Source organism: Falco biarmicus, chromosome 8 (genome assembly GCF_023638135.1).
Source record: "Falco biarmicus isolate bFalBia1 chromosome 8, bFalBia1.pri, whole genome shotgun sequence".
NCBI classification, from domain to species: Eukaryota; Metazoa; Chordata; class Aves; order Falconiformes; family Falconidae; genus Falco; species Falco biarmicus.
Window position 1 is genome coordinate 64,439,129 of NC_079295.1, and position 23,265 is coordinate 64,462,393.

General features: G+C 44.8%; 1 protein-coding gene across 4 annotated transcripts; it reads right to left on the reverse strand.

The window, feature by feature from the left end:
• Positions 1-17: 17 nt before the first annotated feature.
• Positions 18-22,000, reverse strand: KIF3A (kinesin family member 3A). Of its 4 annotated transcripts, XM_056349042.1 has the most exons (19): positions 21,925-22,000; positions 20,183-20,465; positions 18,483-18,627; positions 18,163-18,247; positions 17,581-17,686; positions 16,690-16,829; positions 15,578-15,775; positions 15,009-15,183; positions 13,226-13,327; positions 11,561-11,632; positions 9,652-9,660; positions 7,875-8,031; positions 6,808-6,988; positions 6,394-6,504; positions 5,482-5,607; positions 4,301-4,354; positions 4,109-4,177; positions 3,752-3,876; positions 18-3,221 (listed from the first exon to the last, which is right to left on the reverse strand). In XM_056349042.1, the coding sequence occupies exons 1-19, from the start codon at positions 21,928-21,930 to the stop codon at positions 3,173-3,175; spliced, it is 2,193 nt and encodes a 730-aa protein (XP_056205017.1). In that variant the 5' UTR covers positions 21,931-22,000; the 3' UTR covers positions 18-3,172. The 4 variants fall into 4 exon arrangements, with proteins under 4 accessions (XP_056205017.1, XP_056205014.1, XP_056205015.1 ...); XM_056349039.1 differs by lacking the exons at positions 9,652-9,660; positions 11,561-11,632; XM_056349040.1 differs by lacking the exons at positions 9,652-9,660; positions 11,561-11,632; positions 21,925-22,000 and adding an exon at positions 21,194-21,832.
• Between the last annotated feature and the right edge of the window lie 1,265 nt (positions 22,001-23,265).

Below are 23,265 nucleotides of genomic sequence, written 5' to 3' on the forward strand. Positions count from 1 at the left end.
CATGCACAGAGGGGAACTAGGAATCAAGAATTTTATTTCTTGGTATGAACATGCTCCAGGGACACAATACATATATATACAGTGTAATGAATAAAGTTTAATCATAAAACAATGAAAAATCAGAAATAAACAGTTAGAAGACCAATAAATAGGAAGACAAATTATACAAAAACTAGTAGTTCTTCCTGTGTACAGGACTGGCTAAGCAGAACTGTTGAGAAAGGTGGAAGTTGGACATGTGCAGACAGTGTAGTCAGTGAAAGGCACTAAGGACCATTTTCCCCTCCTCTTAAAGAAAGGATCAGGAACAAGTTAAATATGAAATAATTCCTTCACACAATGTTAAACAACATAAAGCATCAAAAACCTCAATGTTAAGGTCACTGTTCTGGAATGAGGGGAATCTTCTGGTAGCAAGATGCAAAGATGAGCACACACAATATATATTATGGTAATATGATTTTTGATAAATACTATAGAGCACATACTGACCTGGGATGAGAATGGCTGTATTAAGCTCCTAAAAAAAACCACCCACACAAACCAAACCCCTTCCTCATTAAATCATGTTATGGACCCACAAGACATTCACAGATTGTCCAGGGCTAGAGAAGGCCCATATGATCAGCCAGACTCCCTGGTTTTAAAAGAAAGTTCCCAGAACTTCAGCAAAACACCCTCGTTATAAGGTAAGCCAAGTTGATAGATCATCATGACCATGACAGTTCCACTTAAAGTCCTCTCGAAAGAGCAGATAATTTGTTCTCCAAGCCCCTATTAACAGGCTATTATCAACAGTTTCTCCAATCTGCCAACGAAAAAGCTATGCAAGCAATTAACTGTTTTCTCTGCCCCAAGGCTCACTTAAATAGGTAAAGTACTATTGCTTTCAGCAGCAGGACTGTAACATTGAGTTGTTAAGCATACGCCTTCATAGTTAAGTTTTAAATACTTGAAATGCAGTGTTATGGTTCACTATGGTATCTTTAAGCCACTGATGTCTGTCAGGTAAAAGACTTTTCAACAGTCTTTTTGAAAGCTCAGTTCAGGAGAAACTCTTAAAAACAGATCGTTCAACAAATCTTAGCATAACACCACATAACAATAGGGAAACAACAGTCATCCCTGGTTCTGAGAACTAGTACAGGCTCGGACTCAGAATTGACATAAGGCCTTGGACAAAATGTCACCTAAGCCATTTTCAGTCTGTCTTGTTTGATGAGAAGTATGTCACACAAGATAAACCCAACTCTCCAAGCACATTCAAAGTAAGGTCAGCTCTTCAAGAGAAAAAAAAAAAACTAACTACAGCCTAGCTCAACAAAAATTCTGATTTAGCTCTTTCAGTGTGAGGCTAGAAAAAAAATGCTAGTGTTTGTATTTGAATCTTGTATGAACTTAGGTGACACTCCCCCCAGCCTCAAAATAAGAGGGCAGTATGTTGTTTAAGTCATGATCCTGAAAAACACATTAAAAAAAAAACAGGGAAAAAGCTCACATCTTGTTTAGAATAGCACTGAATACACCTCCAGAGCAAAATATGCCCTTAAAGACCAGTTTCAACTGCTACGGATCCTGTTACAGACCTGTCATAGAGCCACAAGGTACATCCAGTTAAAAGTTGATCCCCCTTTCTTACTGTCACGATGATTAACTACTCTAAGGACTTCACAAGAACATTCTAGTAATTGCAAATGTGGCTACTAGCAAGAACTCAGGACACCCAAGAAGCTGTCTTGTTCCTTCTGTCATGCTTAAGGTCTCAATTTCTCCATTAATAATCACAGCTTTTTAAACCTCTAGGTAACACTAAGCTTACACGGAAGTTACAGCTAATTACCACCACCCTGGCATGGGAGCTGCTAAGATGCCTGCAGCTGACATGCTCCAGCATGAGTTAAAGCACACACAATCCAAGAGATGCATTTTCTGTGACACAAAAGCAATGTGTTAAAGTGATATGTGTCTATTAGCAGCATAAACATCAAAGAAAAAGAGCAGCCACCACAAATAAATGGTTGTTATTATTAGAGACCAGAATTTTTTTTTTTTCCTCTCATCAGAGCATAGCCAGAAACCTGAGATGATACAGTCTACAAGGGAATACAAGCATCAGTTATTTCAAGGTATCTTACTGTTCTGGGAAAGTTGGGCAATTCATGCCTGTTTTAGTATAGCAGAGTTAAATTCATCCTCAATTTAGAGCACTAATCCAGTGCTCTTGTAGCCAGGGATGAGAAAATGGAGCCATAACGCTCACAGTCCCAGGGCTGAAGCCAAGCCCTAGTGTTACAGCATTCCCCTTAAATAATCTCTGCTGTTCGGATTAAGAACAATTCACATACATTTAAAAAATTCCAGCTCAGAAGCATAAAAAGCAGCCAAAGCAATGCTGCAACACAGCCTTAAAAGGAGGGAAGAGAGCTCTTTTGCCTTTGCACCAAAGGCTTCATTCTCTAGAACGCTAGCATCACAAGCAAATAGACAAAAATAAAAGCACTAGACACGCTTGTTTTCTGTTGCACTTAAAGAGAGCATGGTCCCTTCCCACAAGTCTCAGACTTTTGTAGTTCATGTTTCCCCTACCCAACTACTTTCTTTGTACAGCAAGACAGCAAGTCAAGGGACAAAGACTGTGTATTTGATACACAATACGATCAGGTTAACAGCCACAGTGAGGAACACTTAAATAAAAGGGTTTGATGCTCTTAAAGGTTTGCAGCCACCACATTCAAACACAGATCAGTGCAACAGAGGACAATAGTGAAAGCTGCCGGTTATGTGCAAAGCAGGGCAAAAATCAGATTTATCAGCCTTAAATTTTAGGATTTCATCAACCGTTTTGAGCTAACATCTTCTAGCACTTAAACACACATCTAGAACCCTTATTTCCTATACATTTCAACAAGGATTGCCAACAATAGTTTCCCTGCACAACACATTTAACACATGGAATTTCACAACCATCATATATACCAGTTATAATATTATGTTAATATAACATACAATATACAGGCAACTAAGGAAAAATACATTTTTTTAAAGTAAAGCTCCATACCAGCAAGGTATGGATTTTATTAGCCATGTCAGACTGTGCCACCTCTTGAATTCCATATTCTGACCAAGTCTTATACACTCACTGATTTTTACGGCAATTCTGAACAGACCACACCTACTGCAGCAGAGAGTCAATGACGGCTCCTGGCTTTGCTGAGTGTTTTCTGTTTGGAGAGCAGAAAGGAAAGGGAAAAATAACACCATACACACATCATTATGCTGTCTACGGAAGTCAGAAACCAGCTACATTTCAAGTCAAAACTATACAGTGTTACTCTTCCACAAGCATTTGTCAAAACCACACAAAAACAGTCCAAAGAAATCTGTGCTGAAATCTCCCCCAACAGCACATTACTTTCCAGTAATAACCATGTATGTACTGTTGATGTGTCAGCTGTTAAACCGAAACACAGAACACAGTAAAAGCTAAAGCAAGCAGCCAGAAGACGGGAATGCAGCAAAAGGGCATCAGAAAAATTTTCCAGACAAGTCTTTCTGGTCAAGATCTTACTGTCAAAGAGATTTCAGCTTGGTTCTGTCACACTTGGCACTGGTAAACTTTATACCATGCAAAATTTTAGCATTTTGTCTTCTCATTAAGTGTTTGAAGACTTACGGTAAGTTTGTATACACAGACTTAAGCCTTCCCCTGGGTAAATCCCCCATTAAATACAGATACTCCAAAGTTCTTCACCTTCTACCCGTCTTGGGCCTGGATCTTCCTTTTGAAGTCCTTGGCCTCTCCAGCTTCATCAGAGATTGCCTCAAGCTTTCTTCAGTGTAAGCTAAGTAAACATGGGAAAGGTCCACTTCAAAGGGCTAAAAAAAAAAAAAAACCCACACACACCAAAAAATCAAAAAACCCATAAAACGAGATCAGAATGATTTTATACACTGATCAGCAGTGCTTTTGTAACACTAAAAAGGTTCATCTCTCCAAAAGAAGAGGAAATTCAAATTGGACAGTTTCCCTGTAAATGTGCAGTAGCAGGCACAGGAAGCAGAACTTAGACTTAGGCAGTTCAATACAAGCTTATAAAGAATCACTCACATCTTTCTCTTTTTTATCCAAGACAGGTGTCTGTTTCCTCATATTGTTTCCCGTATATGCAACACATTTCTTAAAGAAAGAAAGGTCTGTTAGTAATGCCTACTGTACACAGCAAAACTGACTACAGCTTTATCAATTTACTTCTGGGCTCAGTTAATGTTAGGTTGTACATGAGCCAGCCAGCTAGCTTACCAGCTGCCATTCTCCAATGTCTTCATTCCAGTGAACGTAGTTTTCAATCATTTCCTAGAAATAAATTAGAACAGTAATTGTTATAGACTTACACAATTCACCCTCCAGATGCCTTTTCCCGGAACATATCTCCCCTAAAGGCTGGACAAGCTGCTTAAGAACAGTCTTGACCGTTCCAAGTTGTTTTTTTCAGGACAGCCATATCACGTTCAAAAACTCCAATTTACACTCTCAAGACTACAGAAGAGAAAAATACCACTCCCAAACTGTATTCATGGGAAGGCCATGCTTGAGTGGGAATTCCAATTATGCCAATGCCATCAGGATAGCAATAAACACACATTGTAATACAGAAAAGACAAAAGATTAAGGGAAATAGCTTTTGTATTTTCTGTTCAATAGCATGCATCATATTTAAGCTCATCATGAATTTCCTGGGTATTGGGTTCACAAAGAAAACAAGAAGTGAAGAGTTCCAAGTTCAATCTTAGTCTTACTACATTGTATTAATACCAGACATTAGCAACCACAGCTTCAAGCACAGCGGAAAAAAGAGGTTTTAAACAGACCCAGAGCATGGGCACATGGTGAATATAGTAGTTAAATATGTGGGTGAATGATTTTTTTTTTTTAAACCATTAGGCAAATATGCTGCAAGAGAACAGACTAGTATATCCCTCTGCTTACAATCCCTGAAACATCATACACTGCTTCCCTAAAGCAGATTCCAAAACCATGGAATTGTAGCCAAAGTTATCAAAACCTCCAAGAAATAGAACAAAGCCATTCTGCATTCATTAATCACATCATAGAGCTGGTTTTGGAGCCAAATGCACCTACGAACTCTGATCTTCTTCCAGGTGAACTTCAAGCAGAAGTCCACCAAGTTACAAGAGTCACTTGACAAAAGCACCTTTTCCCACTTTAACATTATCTGGATTGTTAGAACCAGGTGATGGCACAAACACATGAATGCAACCAAGCTGCACCTGCTCAGCTGAGCCACAGCAAAGCAAGGCTCACAGCAACATGTACCAACTCATTTGCACTACAACTTCACAGACAAGTGTTAATTGGTTCACTGTGAACACCTCGGGAAGAGAAAAGCCAGCTCATTCCACTTGTTGGACAGAACAGAAGTTGGAGGGTTCAGCCTGCATAGCACAATCCTACATCTTTACCTGGTAGTCCTGAGGAATGAAGTTGTCTATGATAAGCATCTGCAGACGAAGTTCCCTGCTCAGCTGCCGAATATTCTCTAGTAATCCTTCAATTTCTCTCTGATGCTCTTGTTGCAGATCTGCCATCTGAAAACAAACAAGGCATTTGAGAGGCATCACAGCTAGCTTAAGACATGGTAACAGCCTAAGAGAACAGTCTTCTGCCTATACAAGGGTTTTGGGAAACAAAAGCAAACTCTGGTGATAAGTACTAATATATTATCTCTAAAAGAATAAACACTCTGAAACATTCTGGCTCAGAGATGGCTGAAAGGAGCATTAATTCTCAGTTTCATAAAAATGAAACTGGCCTTCTGCCAACCCAAGCTCTGCATCAGCTAAGAGCTGATGAAGAGCATGCAGACAAGTTACATCCCTGGCAAGATTTCAAGGAAAATCTCTGATCCCAAAGACAAAATGCACTTTTCATGAAACAGGAACCTCAGACACCAGCCAAAGGGCACATTCATCCAGTGACTGAGGAAGAGATAACAAGGGCAACAGGCAGAAAGGACAGAGAGCTAAGAGCAGAGGAGCATTTAGGCTGCTGCAAAGCAGGAGACTGGACTGCCAGCTAACAACTTACTATGTTTCAGAAATAACCAGTTTTTTTTCCTCGAAGTTCTGAGTCTCTCCATGTCTTGCACATAGCCCCTCTCAGCCTGGATTGGGGAAAAGCTCTACAACGTGCCTCCCATGAAGCTCCAACACCAGACTTAATTAGATCTTTTTGAGTTACATGACCCAAATGGATGGCACAGAAAAACATTTCTAAACATATGGCAATTTCTCCCAGTGTTACAAAGCTGTTGGCTTACCCTTCCCAGCTACAGTCCCTCACGTGATCACAGGCTGAGGACTTTAGACACTAACCTCTGATTTTGCAGCCATAAGCATTGTCCAAACTTTCTTCAGCTTTTTGGTTTTCCCCTGTGCTTCCTCCTGGAGGCTTGTGTACTTCTCCTCGATGTCCAAGCGTTCTTGCTGTGTGCAACATTTAGCACAGACATCCACACGTTAACATAAACAAAGAAACTATCTGCAATAGTATGAACAAGAGGAGAAACTACTTGAACAAAAAGCATTTGCCAACGGCACGGAGGCCTGGCTGAACCAGGCTAGCTCAGACCCAGTGATCGCCCTGCCACCGTACGGCCTCCAAACTCGTTAGCTCCTGCTGCGCACACAGGGTAGAGCCCACTTCACCCAAATGAGCAGTGCCCAAGGCACAAAACACGGTGTGCCCTGCCATTGCTGTTTTCAGACAGCTACAGCATATGACCCCACCTCTTTCTCCTCAAGCTCCTTGCGAAGCTGTTCCGCTCTCTTCCTTCGTTCTTCCAGTTCCATATTAGATTCTTCTAGAAGCTTCTCTTGCTCCTCTGCTTTTGCCAGCAAGTCTACTCCTCCCACAATTACCTTCTTCTCCAATGCAGACAGCTTCTCCAACAGGGACTGGTGCTCTTGTCTAGAGACACAGGTAAGTGTAAAACTTCCTAACCTACAGTGCTTGCGCAGCAGCAGGTCCAGCTCAGTTGTACAGCCCAGACAGCATTCACAGGGCTGGAAAAACTTGTCTTGCTGCCAAGGGTTTAAGTGGGGGTGAAGCAGTACAAGTGGATGCAGGGAGTTGCTTGTGCTCCAGCTCCCATTGCTTTCTCAGAAGCAAAACAGGTCAGCAGACAACTCTCTTCTGCTGCAAGTCCCCTCTGTGAGGGGCTGCAAAGCACCAGCAATATCACCAGGCTACCCAAGGCACCCTCTCCCCAAGAGTCCTGCCAGTACAGCAATGCCCAGAGGCAGGTGCAGAAATGGAAGTGAGTGAACAGAGATCAAGGCAGGGCAGCTGAGATACAAACCAGGAATGCTGGCTGCTGTCCGAGCAGCTTCTGACAGCAGGACTGTCCTATTCGCATGGGCCAGTGCAGTCTCAGCAGCTTTTCAGCTCCAGAGAGGGGAACCCCTACACCCAAAGTGACAAGCTCCTAAGAGTATGCTGCAGAAAACCTGGCTTGCTATGCAGCTATTACCCACTGACCAAGGAGTACAGCTGCTCTTCACAGGTCTCCAGGGTTTGGAGGAGTCATTTATGTTTCTACTCTATCTTACACAAGCAGACAAAGTTCAGAGAAGAAAGAAGTGGCAAAAGGATAAAGTTTGTCTTTTCCATCTGTTTTAAACTCTGAAAGCAAAGTAAGCTCCTCTTTCACTTTGATAATAGCAAGAGCTGATATTCAGTTTACACAGTCTGACAGACACCTCACCATAAATCTCCAGATATCTATAACTGCATTGCAAACTAAGGAAGGAAAAACCTGTACAACCACACAAACTGCTCTGAGCAGGGTACTTACTGAGCTTTAAGCAAATCTTTTTCCCTTTTCTCCAGTTCAGCTCTGGCTTTGTTTCTTTCTTCTTCTTCCATATCAAGCTTAGTTTCAAGAGCTTTTCTCTCCTCTTCAATCTTTGCTTGCATCTCTACCATCTTATCAGGGGAAACTTTCTTTTTGCCTTTGGAAGAGACGGGGGGGAAAATTAGTTCACAGAAAAATAAGATAGCCTCTGTATCAAGGCATTTTTTCCCCAGTTCAGATTCAACACTTGCATTTAATAAAAATTTAATTAGATGTCACCTCCAAGCTGGGCACAACTCAAGTCTTTCAAATCCCTTTTTAACACTGACTAGTTGCCACCAGTTCCTACAGAGAAGCAACGCTATATAACTAACACGAACTAATGCCCCCAAAATAGAAAACACATGAAGAACAACACTTGGAGAGGGAACACTGCCCAAGAAGAAGTCCGAGCTCGAAACTCAGATGTTCTAATTATGCAGACTAGACCAAATGAAGGGAGACAGAAGACTGCCTTGACCTGCAACTACAAGAGCTGAACTATCAAGAGTTACATACTGAAATGTCAGCTTAGCATCCCCACCAGCCCTCATTCATTGGGCTCCTTATGGGCTTACCTACTGCAAAATGAGCACATAGATACTTTAAGAACACACTACTATGAAAATACAGAGACTAGAGAAATGCCAAACGGCCCTATGAAAAACAGGCTATTAACAAAACTTTTTGGTGGTATTTGACTTATGTAACAGTGACTACACAGATTTTAAAGTACTGAGGTTTGCTATGACTAGTCAGCTGTGTCTTTACAACATAATTACTACCACAGCAAACCAGTAACATTTCACAGAAAGCTGCAAAGGAAGCAGCCAGAGTCTGTCTGAAGAGCTAGCCCCAAACTCCCGCGATTTTGAAACAAAGCATGAGGTTGCTGCTCCAGGAAGTCACTCTGCAAGCCCCGAGTCAACTTTCATTGTAATCCCAAGAGGGCCTAAGGGAGGTGAACACAGAGATCACTGGGGGTTATCTGGAGTGAGAGCATGCCCAGCCTACGTGCATTTCCTCAAATCCACAAGTCTCCCACAAGTCCCAAGTCTCCCTTTATTCATTATAAGCAAATCCTTCATTTTCCTGTGTTGTTCTTCTCCAGACATGGAAAAACAAACCCAAAAAATGTAGAATCCAGATGCCTAGAAACTAACAGAAGCCTTCAACTGTCAAGGGACTTTTTTTCCCCCCACAGTGACATAATGCATATAGTCAGAACATGCTTGAGGACGTTGTTCAGTTAAAGGCTTCCCTTTCCTCCAGTCTTTATTCAGCTTTATACACATATATAATCTCTAGCAGACAAAACACCATATTTTTAAACATACATGTACACACATAAACACATATGGATATAGATATGTATGTATCTGTATACACATTTGTTCATGCAAGACAATTAGTTTTGTGACAAGGTAAGGACTTTAGCACTAGAGCAAACAATGCCTTAGCTTCCATCTGCCAAACTTTGAGATCAGATAATAAGCACTTATTTCTGGATTTGTGGTGGGGAAAAAACCTCTCTCCAATTAGTCTTTGAGTAAGAAGCTTTCTGAAAGTGCTATACAGAGCTCATCACAGAGACAGGCCAGGTAAAGGCTTCTCACTGTTAGTGCACAGCCCTATACATTCTCAGTTTAAGAGAAAAAGGTGAACTAAACCAAGTTTTAAGACTCTTTCACAAGCTCTGCAATTTTATTACAAGGAGGTGGAAATCAATTACACCAACCTGCTTGATCTTGCATTAAGAGGAAGTAGAAAGCAAATCGCAGAGAGGCAGCATATGCATAAAAAGAGGAGGAAAGAAAACATATTATTGCCTTGGTCATCTTGGACAATCATCAGCATCAGAACAAACATTCACTATATATATATATGCACATTTCTAGAGTGGAAAACAGAGGATAATTGTCACTGAAAAACTCCATTAGAGCAAACATTAGTGCATCACGATTTTATGCTAAAGCAGAGAAAGTTTCTGTACTTCAGAGTGCTTTGCATATCCAGGATAATCTTCAGCTCACTCTTGCTTTCTTCTGCCCATTCAACGCAATGCAGAATCTAGAAGTACTATTATGAGCCTGCCGCAAAGATCATGCCCTAAGAAACAATTAAAGAGGGTAGATTTCTTCTTCAATAACAGACCTAATGCTTCCCCCCATACTCAAGATAGCCAATTCTGTTATATTACCTGCAAAATAGAATGCGTCTTCTGTATGCTAATAAGTTTTAACCAAGTTTCCAAGCCAATCCTTTGTAAGATACATGACAGTTGCACATAGGGAGACTCAGCACAAGATTTCTCCATTTAATTACACAGGGGATTAGTAGGTTAATTTGCAGTAACTGATGCTTCCATAGAGGTATATAGCCAGTTTTGGTTACTCAAGCAAGTGCAGCAAAAAAGGCAGGACAGGAAAGGGATAATGAAAGCCACCACATGCAAAAGGGTCACGCTTGAGGACAGTTAATATCCCAAACCACACATAGCTATACTTATCCTAATCACCAAAAGCCCGGTGCAACTTCTATGGAACTGTCTCCAAACTTGCAGGAGATGGACTCATTCACCCGCTGCCACATCAGTGGTTTGCTATTAACTGTCCTCATCCAAATAAAATACTCAAGGTTTCGAGCAAGCTTTGAAAGAGCAAATTTGAAGCAAGCAGATTCCAAGCCTACCATCCTATGACCCACCAAAGGTCTCCCTTAAAATTGTGATCCTTCTTAACCTTCTATCGCGCTTTCTCTGAGCTGATGCCTTCTACTAGTGTAACTAGTATAAACGTGATTGAAGCATCCAGTAATACTTTCCAGACCCTCTCCACACAGGGAGGGGAGCAGACTGCATCCATACAGATAACCACAACAGTTGGTGAAGTCACTACAAGCCAAGTCCTAAGATGCGATTTCTTTCTTTTGTCATCACTAATTGATTGTTGAGTTTTTAAAGTCACAGAGCCCTCTCTCTGACCAGGAGCAGACTTCTTCACTTCCAGACCACAATCTAGGTGCCTTGTCCTCTGAATTAAACCCCACTGATCAAAAACGTAATATCATGGGGCAGTTAAACCCCAACCACCATCAAGGGTGAGTTGTTTTGGTTTTTTTTAAGTACCTGCCAAAATAAAGATGATCAACCAAGTATTACCACATTTTCTTTGCAAGTATAAATATACTGTTGATTGCTCCATTTGTTTTCTCCAGAACTAATTCTGAGAAGGCAGAGCCCAGTATAACACAGCACAACCCATTTCACCTGTCCAGCTGTTCTTTTCATAAACTCATACTGTAGCAACTCACATAAAGTTAGCTCAGGCTTTTTCCTGGTATTTTAAAGGGAGCATTTAATACAGAGTTGCAAACTTTTTAACCTATTTTTTTCTCAGTTGTCTTTGAGCCTTGCTCAGGTAGCATACTAAATTGCTTCCTATTCTCTCTTGTACCTGGCTAACACTGTCCACATTGAACAACTGTTTCAAGCACAGAAGCAGCAAAGGAAAGGCATGCTTTAGCAGAGTTAAAAGCTCAGGTTTATCTTTCCAACAGACATAGCAGGGAACAGTGCAGCATTGCAAAATGGAGTGTGCAGATTATGGAGAGGCCAAAGCTTAAAGGACTTAAGAGCTCCCACTCACTAGTGAAGGACTTATCCAGAGGTTTCTCTATGACAGAGCATGTGGAGTCTGAACTACTGCTGCTGCTACTGCCTGGAAAACAGAAATGCGTCCCACAGAAAAACCCAGAGAGGAAAGAAACATGCAGATGGGAAGTTAGTTCTGAAGTAAAGAAACCCAGTCGGGCCAGCAACCTAGTTCAGAAAGGCACAAGTTCCCATTAGGAAGCATTGGCTAGGATCCCTCCCAGACTCAGCTTGCAAAGCCACCGTTTCCCAGCACAAAATAGCATGCTCAGAAAGACACTTCAGTTAAAACCCATCTTAACCAGCCTACAGCTTAAAACAACATGCCAAGGCAGCTTTCATTTCAAGCAACAACAGCACAGACCAGATCATAGTGGAGAAGGCTGTGGATATCTGCAGTAGCAGAGGATTCAGTGACCAGGAGTCTTTTCCAGTCTTATGTGCGTGGCAACATGCACTCTTCCCTCCAGAAGGCAGAATCGGCTTAGACAGTTACTGTGCATACTGCTGCTAAGCACCACCCTTACTTGAAGAAGTTAACATAGCTAGTTTGGAACCCGAGCAAGTCAATTATTTGCCCTCTACTCCTTTCAAGCAAAACTTTGAAGGTGGTCTCCTCTTAGGAGGAGATTTGGGCAGGACTTCGTTTCTTGATGGAGACAGTGGTCAATCTTTTCACTTCTAGAAATTGCCAAAAGGTGAAAAATGAAGTCAGAGTCATTACAGCTATCAAAGACATGACAAAGGTCATTTACAACTCCACTTGGACAGATAGTAAATGAAGAAAGCGCATCTAAAATGGGAACACTTAAGAATCCTGTTAAACTGATGTGGGTGCTTCAGGACAGGAAAGCAGTTTGAATGGCAAAATCAGTCTACTAGACAAGCTCTAAGTTTAGGTGTAGCATTGGGCTTGATTTCTCTACTCCCCATGAGGAAATGTCAGAGAGGTTCTGGGGCACAGCAAGCTCCCTGGGAGCCACAGCATCCCATGGTACACAGTGACCTGCAGTTGTAGGTTCAGCAACATCCCTTTGGATTTAGATGTTACACAGTTGTTTAACACTGATGTGGGACAAAGCCATGGGGTTTCCAAAATGCTCCCAAACAAGGGGTGTGCAGTTCCCATCCAGCCTTTCAGCTTGCACAGAGACACCCAAAGGTCAAGTTTTTCCTCTACCAACATAGAGCAGGACACCAGAAAAGTCAGTTATTGAACATCCATAAGACAGATGAATCCTTTGCCTAAACCACAGCCAAAATTCCCCTCCAACCATTCCCATGGTTACAAAAGCCACATCTGCCTACCACTGATCTTTGGTTCCTTCTTCCTCCCACCTCTGTGAGCAGAGGAAGTTCCACACCACAAGTCACAAGCCATACACAGCCACCTTGCGGCAACCAAGGAGCCACCACAAAAGAGAATGTTACCACAAGCACAACTACCCAAGTGGAAGCAGATACTACACAGGTTCAGAGCAGTCCGTCTACAGAGATGGCACCAAATAGCTTCATTTGTAGAAGAGGCATGATAATTGCAGCGGCAGTAGGGCAGCTCTACAACTCCACTTTTCCCCACCTGGCTCTGGCTACAGTTTCTGACACCAGTTCCTGGGTAACAGGAGACTAGTGGCACTGACAGGAATCTCTACTGCCTTACCCCGCCGTTTCTTCCGCTTCTCCCCATCGTCTCCAATCTCCCCATCATCATCTTCATCCTCCTCTTCAGAATCACTGCTCTCTGAACCAGATATCTCTTCCCCTAAAAGAGAAGAGTGTGCTTTCTGATGCGCTTTCCTTCACCTTGTATCAGCTTGTTACTGTGACAGCAGCATTTGCCCAAACCCAGCAGTATCTGACATGAGCACCTGCAGAAGTCATTAAATGTTGAGTAGACAGGCAGATTGCCATGGTTCAGGAAGCTTAAGGAAAATCAAGATAAGCAATGTAATACTGTGAAGTCACTGTGTGTACGTTAAAGCTCAAATGGGTGCCTTTCATAGCAAATAAAGCATCCCTTGCACTGTCAAAGCACTAAGATATAATGTTTTCCTAGCAGAGTCTCCCCATACCGCCTCTTCCATCTCAGATGGAAGATTAAATGGTCAGATAAAGTTCCCACAAACTTGAGACTTCATCAGACACCTGTATACATGAAGCTAGACGGCTGTTAATTGACAAAAACATCCAGTTTCACAAATGTTTATCAGTGTTGCCACTGCAGATATGATGCTCAGATGTGTTGGGCTGAGTTTGGAAACCAAACCAAATAGAATTCAGCATTTAATATCCTGGCCTCCAAGTAATGTTAGCAAACATAAGGCTCTTTGTTCTGTAGCTTAGGGTCTAAAATTTAAGAAGCCACCCTCCACCCACCAGGGATGGAACAGCTACACCCAGCTCCCAACCGTTGAAAAAAACATTACTGACCATTTCCTGCTTCTCCCGAATGGGGCAGAGTCCAAACAGCAAGCCATGCTGGACTTACTGCTACAGCCCTTCTGTGCTGTGAGCATCTCTCTGGAGAGAGATGTTGTGCCAAGGTCATGGTTTAGTAAACTCCCTCTGGCAGGGTCCTTCATAGAATCACAGAATGGTTTGAGTTGGAAGGGACATTAAAGATAGTCTAGTCCAGCCCCCCTGCCACAGGCAGGGACACCGGCCACCAGCCCAGGTTGCCCCCAGCCCCATCCAGCCTGGCCTTGAGCACTGCCAGGGATGGGGCACCCACAGCTGCTCTGGGCAGCCCGTGCCAGCGCCTCGCCGCCCCCGTGGGGAAGGGTTTCCTCCTAATACCTAGTCTGAACCTCCCCTCTTCCAGCTTAAAGCCATTCCCTCCTTTTCCTACCACTACACGCCCTTGTAAAAAGTCCTTCACCAGCTTTCCTGTAGGTCCCCTTTAGATACAGAAGGCTGCTATAATGTCTCCTCAGAGCCTTCTCTTCTTTGATGCTGATGGACTAATATGTGTCACAAGGCCAAAGTTACAGAGCTTAAAGAAGCTTCTTGTTTCTCCATGTAGTGTTTGAAAGTCAGCCCCAGTTCTAGCTCCACAACTTTGGTTCGTTCCCCACCCCCCCCAAAAAAAAACCCGCATCCCTCCTCCTCGAACTGGGAAAACATTTGGTCTTTACTTATTGTATGATTTAGTTCCCTATACAGTGTTCAGAGCCCTCCTGCTCACCATGCAAGTCTGGGCACACCTTGCTTAGCCCAGAAGCCACCCCTTAGCCCAGGGCCAAGTGCCACCCAGATGACAAAGCCAGGTCCCCCCCAGCCCTTGGGATGCCTCTCCCAGAACCCCCCAGGGAAAACACCACCGGGACACTGACCTGCACTGGCTATCAAACTCATGTGACATCTTCAAATAGCAAAGAATGCTCGCACTCAAACTGAATGAGCATTGCTGCAGAGAGAAACACCAGGAGGAAGGAGAATCTCACCTTCTTCCAGTTTTTTCTTAAGCTCTTCAATTTCTTTCTGAAACTGGCGGAGCAAAGCATCCTTGGGGTCTTCATTAATCCTGGCCTTGTTCTTTATATTCTTGGCTCGGTTTGCATACCTGAGAGTGCTGATAGTCTCATCGTAGTTATAGTCTGCTGGTCCAATGTTTGCACACTGTGACACACAGGAAACCAAGTTACTAGAAGACAGAGTGTCAGAGCCTGGAACAGGTCATTTCAGGGACCCATCCCCAGCTTTGCAAGTCTCACACTGCTACTCTTTCCCAAGACTTCCTGCTGCTTCTACACCAAAGCTGGTTTTGGCTACCCAAGCATAGCTTCTATTTGATCATGTAATGTACATTTATACATTTGCCCTGTGCTTAGAACCTCACCTGTACAGAGGCAAAGATAAGAGACAAAAATATGTATATGGAAGGTTCTCTGAGCTGCAAACAGCTCTGAAAAAAAAGAGGTAAATACCAGCCTGTTCTCATGGCAAAGTCACTATGCTATCCCTGTAAAAATGCAGCTTGACAGCTAGCACTGGAAAGGGCGTCTCAGCTTACCATCATGGTTTTGGAGTTGCCCCCCAGAGAATCCTGAAGGAGCCGTGTAAGTTTGGAGTTACGGTAGGGCACGTGGGTGCTCTTGCCATCCACCAGCGCAGAGATAACATTCCCCAGCGTCGAAAGAGAGAGGTTGATCTTAGTAGCTTCCTTCAGTCGCTGCCCTGTGGCTCCAGTTTTCGCCTGCCTTTCAGAACCCTGGAAAGGGAACAGGAAGCAAAAGTTACAACAGATCATCTAACACATCTCCTCCCTCCAAATACAATCAACTACACCTGAAGTCATGCTAGCAGCCATGTCACTTTCATCCATTATTAAGAGAACCTAGCCAAGTACCTCAGACACTGTTAAAGAGACAAGTCAAACAGGTCTTAACTAAAGCTTTCAGTGCCAGCAAATTCTGGATTGCTCAGAGTAATGCAGCTGGGAAAGTGAAGATTTTGTCCCTGTGAACAAAAGCATTATAAGAAGCAAGTCAACAGTTATGAAGCACCTAGCTGCAGCTGCTAAGCACAATCTCCAGCCTTTCCTATCAGCAGGTCAAGGAAGAAAAGCAACACTGAAATTACTGTAAAGAGCTTCATAGAGCAACCTAAACATACATCATGTAAATAAAGTTAACATGCAGACACTGAATGCCTTTAATCTCCCCTTCCCTGCACCTTCTCTGAGGAAAGCTACTCCAGCATAAAGTTCAAGCCAAAGATGCATTTTGCCAGCACGGTTACATTGATCCAAAGTGAGTGACAAGAGGGAGGGAACCTGCAAGTGATGAACTGTATGATAACAACCCCCCAAAAAACACCCAGCCTCTTGAAAAGACCCAGTTATGCTGTCCAGAGAGCTCTTTCCAATGTAGTTTATCCATTTAATGATTATTTTATAGAAGCAAAAAAGCCCTTTTACCAGGACAGGCTCTAGCTACACTAAAGACTTCCTAGTACACTTCTGATTTAAGGCCCCAAATGAATACTTCACAGAAGTCAAGTATCAAACTGAAGGTGGGCTCTAGCCATCAAACAATGGACATGCCCTTTACTGTGCCTTCAAGAGTGCACACATGAGCAGCCATGCGCACCATGCATTATGGCAGACCCAGCTGGTCTACTTACAGCAAGATCAACGAGGTGCAGTTTGCCCATGCGCACATGCATGTTTCCATCAACCCCCTTCTCACTGCACTCAATAGTGATAGTGAAGATGGCGTGCGAACGAGAGCTGTGTTCATTCATGTTTGTGGCACCAACAGAACCTTTTAATAGAGAGAAAAAGCAATGTTGTCTTCAGAGTTAATCACACTCTCCCTGCTCTCAAAGAGGACTCATCCCAACCCTGTTTTTCAGAATGTGGAAGAGGGATGCTCAGACTTGGCAAACTGTATTCTTAGGCACTGAAGTTGCAGCACCTCTCCAATCTGGACTAGCAGAAGAGTTACAGCCTGCTGTAGCTCTAAGCCAGCCACAGACTCTCATCCCAAGAGCAGCAGTAGTTCTCATCTGTTTCTTTAAGGCTACAAAGATCAGTAGTCTGAGGTATTCACAGCTGATCCCTGAAAAAAGCTGTATCTTGAGAAATCAGAACACAGTAATCCATGACAAGAGCAACGGTAGCCAGAACTTTAGGCCATAAAAGGATCTGAGCTTAACTAAGGAGTCTTCCAGAGAAGAAAAACCCTCCCACTCACAGCACAGGGCTAGTTGTTCATCCTGATCAGAAATGAAGAGGGAAAAGGACCAACACACACACACCAGTAGTTCTGAAAATATCAGCTGCCCTCATTGCATCCTCCCCTTTGCATTTCCCCCACTGACACTGGCCATTGTGGGAGGCACAGCCTTCTTTATTTGCCCCTGCAAAAATGGGTTTGGGAGGAGTTACCCTTTCTGCTCTGCTCAGCTAAACAATCTTTCCAGTGCTAGAACCAGGATCTCTTACTGTGGTCTCATAATCAGACCTTTCTTCTGCCTGAGCTATAAAAACCTGCCCACAGCAAGGCTACGTACGGTTCTTGTGGCCCAGAGTCATGATTCTGTCCATATCGTCTGCATTGTTTACGACATAAGCTGAAAGGTCTTTGATATAAACTCCCACATCAGGTCTCTCTTTAACCTAAGAGAGAAACAGTTTAGACTGAGCATCCTTAGGAGATCCCCAACAGCAATTTTCAGTGGCCCTGTCAGTGATTTACTCCTCCTGGTTCTGGTTTGCACATAAAACACCCCAACACTCAGAATCAGAGCAGCTAAGGAAGACTCATGCAGGACAATATTCCACTGGTTTCCCATGGTGGCAAACAGTGACTTTACATCTCAGGCTCCAGTTTCTAGAAAGACTGCCAAGGGGCCTTTGGGGCAGAACTGCAGACACAAAACTGACTCAGATGGAACAGCCCACTTCTCCCTGTGCAACTGACCAAGTGCAAAAGAATCAGAAGTCAGTGATATCCATCTGCTGTTCCTTAAAGGAAACAGTACACATGCCAAGAAGCCAAACCTCCCACTTCCCTTCAAGTGCTCCTCTTGTCTTTAAAATATAAGATTGTTCACTGTTCAAAAGAAACATTATATTCAGAACAACAGGCTCACCTCTAATCTCTGTGTCTGGTCTTTCCCTAGCAGGTCCCGCACTTCTTCATTGTAAATTTCCAGGTAAGACACACGAACTAAAAACCTGAAGATAAAAAGTAGCTTCCTTAGCAGGACATTTGCAGAAATTCAACACAATCACAGAGTGCAAAGAAAACACAGTGATATACCAACACAATCCTGCTACCCCATCAAAAACTGCCCGAGTAGGAGTCTTTCAGCTAGGGCCAGAGGTACCATTTCAGTTGCTATTGTCAAGGTCAGGCTCCTGCTACAGATGGATACACAAAAGACAGAAGCAGTGAAGAGAAGCTGTTTACCTTGTATCCCCCTCTGCCTTGGCAATGTGACCAAATATATGAGCAAAGGAATTGGGAATGATGCCTCTAAGCTCAGGAACTGCTCGGACCCCTTCCATGGTGAAAGTTTTGCCTGTTCCAGTCTGCCCATATGCAAAAATAGTACCTGAAGGATAAGAAGACATATGAACAAATGCTAAGAAGCTGCTAACCACAGTTTTACCTCAACCCTTCTTAGCCTGATAGCACTAAACACTTCTGTTGTTAAGGACTTGAAATTTTCCACCCATGCAGTAGATACTGTACAAGGGTGAGAGCAAAAGAAATGCTGAACAACCACAGCAAACAGGGCCGAACCACTGTTTTACCCAGCCTGCAAAATATCCAAGAAAAAGTCAGCTTGTTTTAACTATGCAGCATGATTAAAGTACAGAGCACTAGTACGCTTAGGTCTCACACACAAATAATTAAGGCAAGCCCAATTAATAACATGGTCAATTAGAGGAAGATCATGATACACCAACTACAAAACCAACTCCTGCTAGCCCTCTAAGCCACAGCAGAAACAACATGAGGCTTCTACAACACAGGCCACAGCACAAGCCCAGTTCTGAACCTGCACATGCAGCTACAATTTGGACTAGAGAATCAACCTGCACAGGAAGACATCCAGAACCTTCACTGAAATCCCAGACTCTAGTACTCCAGAAACGTACTGGTTCTTAAGTTTAGCCTAGCACTGCTGAAAAGTCAAGTCAGAAAAGCTGAACAGAAGGTTTCAGTTGCAGACCTACAGTGATGGCTTAGTCCAACTGCCTGACCAGTTCAGGGTTGAGCACAAGTTAACGCATGTTGTTAAGGGCACTATCCAAATGCTTCTTAAAACACCAACAGGCTTTAGGTGTTGACCACCCCTCTAACAAGCCTGTTCCAGTGTTTGACCACCCTCTCTGTAAAAAAATGCTTCCCCAAGGCCAGTCTAAAGCTTCTGTGGTACAGCTCTGAACCATTAATTTTTCAAGCACGAATTTCAATCAGCTGAAACCTGGGTATGTTAGCACAAAACTTTATTAGGCATTTTACAAGCCTTTAAGAATTTTTAATATACTACTGTTTATAGCACACCGTTATGGAAAACAGTAATTCACTTCCTTACTAGCACCTGCTTTCCTCTACACAATACATTTACATGCACCACACACACGCATGTAAATCATGGTCATACTCTTCCCAGCTGTAGGAAGCAACAGACTGTGTGGGGTAGGACAGATGTGTTTAACTAGTCATCTTAGTTTAAAACAGCAAAGTTCAGAGGAGAAAATACAGCAGTTATATGCACAAGTCTGGTATGCATACCTAGTTACTGCAGGAACGTGGCAGCTGCCTGGTTACTGAAATTGTATAGTGAAGAGCCGCTGAGGATTCTAATAATGAGATAAAGCGCATATCTTTTGCAAACAGAAGATACAGAACAAAAACAATTCAGCTAACTGACCTCAGCCAAGTCTTGTTCATCACCAGTCTCCCACTGTTAACGATCATAGTAGGCACAACCATCGAGTTCTCAGAACATGTACCTTCAGGCTATTTTAAGTCAGATGCCACAACAGAAACTATACAGGGCTATAGCCCTCAAAGTGAAGCTAACTTAAATAAGATCAGCAAAAACTCTAACAATGCAAAGAACAGGAGATAGGATCCTCAAAAAACAAGGGACTTACCATTGTACCCTTCTAGGACAGAATCAATAATAGGTCTTGCAGTTAAATTATAGACATCTAGCTGTTTACTCTCTGGTCCAAACACTGTATCAAACGTAAATGTCTTGGGAGGCTCATTGGATGAGTCTGTTTTATGAACAGTTATAGTTCCTCTCATTTCATCCACATTGACTGCCATTTTGTAGCCTGTAGCTTTCTCTCGTTCATTAAGAGGCCGGCATCGAACAACAACCTTGACATTATCACAGCTCTCTGGCTTGTCCAGCTTCTCAGGCTTGTTGATCTATAATTATTAAAGAAGAAAAAACCACCAAAGGCTGTAACACCACTGTTAACATACTTGCCTGTTTAAGCACAAACAACGCTGTTGAATCGACTCAGGCAGATGCCTATGTCCATAGGATTGCACACTTGGGGACTTAAAGCCAGAACTGGTGTATAATTAAAGCTGAGAGAATAATGTACACTTACTCAGCCAATGCAATCGTTTTCTGTTTGCCAACGTGGAAACCAATCAAGTAAAATTTGATAATTCCACATTCAATATCATCTAAGAATTTCTTTAAGAAATAAGTTCATGCTTGCAAACAACCTGCAAGCAGTTTGCTGGAAGTAGGTGCAGCCATACCATTGTTATACACTAACACCGACCATGCTCCCGCACTGGAGCACACAAGTCTCAAACCTTAGAGATGACATAAGCAGACACGAGTCAGCACTGGCTGAAGGGCATTCATTAAGTTACAAGCTTCAGTACACTAGCTGAATTTTAATCATTTAGGAAATTCAAAAGGTGCATTATAAAGTCTCACAAGCCTTTTCTTTCACAAAGTAGTTACAAGTTTTGAAGCACCACTGATTAATTTGATGTCACATGCTTCTCCTGATTAAATAAATCTAAAAGCCATTTGATATAGTAAAGTCTCAGCCACAACCCTTGGTGCTAGGTGCTGCAGCTGATCATTTAACGACTTCTAAAGCAGCCGTCTCGGATGTCAACAAGAAACAAACCCCGTTTCCAAGCGCCTCTCCCACCAGCTGCCTAGATTCCTCTCAGGCCTTCGCAGAGACCAGGAACAGCTTCTGTTCCTCTGGCGGAACGAGAGCGATCAGCCGCGTCTCGGCGGGGAGGATCCCCCAGGGCCGTTCCACCACCGCGGGTGCAAGTTTCTGGCATCAGCTGCCGAATCAGCGACCCCAGCGCACCAGCCACGCCGCCCTGCGCTGTCACCCGCAGCCGCCCAGCGGAAAGCCGGCGGGCCCAAGCGCTGCCCAGGGCAGATCCCAGCCTGACACCCAGACACGCGCCCCGACCCCCCAGCAGCGGCTCCGCCGCACCGCGCCCCGCACCGACAGCGCCGGGCCGGGGCCGCTGCGGCTCGGGCGCGGAGGCGAGACCTTCCCGTGAGAGGAGGGAGAGCCCGGCCTCGGCCTCCCGCCGCCTCTGCCCAGAGACCTGCCGCCACGCCCCGCCGCCTGACAGGCCAGCACAGGCCGCCCGCCACCCCCCACCACGGGCGGCCCCTCACGCCGGGAGCGGGAGCAGCAGAAGCCGCGGGGCCTGCGAACCCCCCCACGGCGGGCGCCGCGGCTCCTGTCAGCGACAGGCCGAAGCATGCGGGAACCGGACGACCCCAGGGCCGGGCTGCGCCCCCTCAGGCGGCGGCGGCGGGGGCCGCCGGCACTCCCCGAGTCGCGGTCCCCGAGGGCTCCCTCCCCGGGGCGGCCGCGGCTGGGCTCACCGGCATGGCGGCAGCGCGCGGGCGGAGAGCTGCGCCGGGCGCGAGGCACCCGCCGGGCGGCACAACGGAACAATAACAGCACCGCGCCTGCGCCCGCCCCGAGCCGCCCCGGCCCGCAGCCAATCCCCGCGCGCTGCGGAGGCCGCGCACCCAATAGCTGGCGAGGAAAGGAGGGGACCGGCCTGCCCCTCGCGGCCATAGGAGCTCGGCTGCAGCCAATGAAAGGAGTGGAGGGGCGGGGGGAGGGCGGGGCGTCGCCATGGGAACGGCGGGGGCGCGGAGCGGGCCGTGGCGCCGCCCTGGCGGCCTTGCCCGACGGCCCCGCATCCCGGGGTCCGCTACTGACAGGCCTCCATGGGGCTGGCAGAGCTCTGGGGGTTCTGACAGGGCTCCAATGGGTCTGACAGGGCTCCAGATCTCTGACAGGGCTCCAGAGCTGACCAGGCAGCAGCCCCAGCCAGTTCTCCATACAGGCAGAAAGTCCATGTCCTTCTTTTCCTGACCCCTGATCAGTGCCTCACTCCCCCCTCTACAGTATTTCTGCACAACCAAACCCTTCTGCTGGCCAGTCGCAGGGCACTGTTCCAGTCGCTGCTCCCCGTGCTGCCTGTGCTCAGACACCAAGGACTGGGATCCCAGAGTATGGCCAGGAATAACCAGCAGCAAGCAGCGAGCACAGAAACAGACTGGGGACTGTAAGTCAGTTGTGCTGTATTTTTGACAGAGGGCTGCATGCGTGAGCAGGAATGTGGACGGGATTGATGTGGGGCTTCCAGAAGGGTTTCTAATCTCACCCACCGAACTCACTAGTATATCGCAGGGCCGGGAATGCACTGGTAATGACAAGACAGGGCCATTCCCTCACCTCACCCCCAGCTGAGCATCACCAGGTGAGTCAGTTCAGCAAACACAGTCGCTTTGCTATTTACACATTGCCATAGTATTACTCAGCTGTACCGTATGCAAAGATTTGTAGACTAATAGAGTAATTTAGCACCAAGAAATGTATAACCCAAAGGGCTGCTGAGAGAATAGGGAGTTGTGTGTAGGCAGACAAAGCCGAGGAACAAGAAAATGTTTAACATAAAATATTGGAACAGGTTCCCTACAGAAAATGGTGTGTGAGAAAAACAGAGGGAACCAAGGAGCCAAGGGGAAAGCTGAGGAGAGTGGTTGTGAGAGCTGGAGAGGCCCTGGTTGGAAGAAAACATGGGGTGAAACAAGGATGCTGGCAGAGCAGCCCAGCCCTGGGAGGGGTGACAAGGATGCATATGCTCCATGAAATAAATAAAAAAGGATAGGCCATGTTGGACAGGGCTGTGAGCAACCTGGTCTAGTGGC

Excerpts from the sequence above, each read along its gene's own strand:
- KIF3A (XM_056349042.1), bottom strand. Across the intron at positions 18,248-18,482 it reads AAGGCAGAGGGGGATACAAG|GTTTTTAGTTCGTGTGTCTT; the intron begins GTAAACAGCTTC and ends TTTTATCTTCAG. Across the intron at positions 16,830-17,580 it reads GACTCTGGGCCACAAGAACC|GTTCTGTTGGTGCCACAAAC; the intron begins GTACGTAGCCTT and ends CTCTATTAAAAG.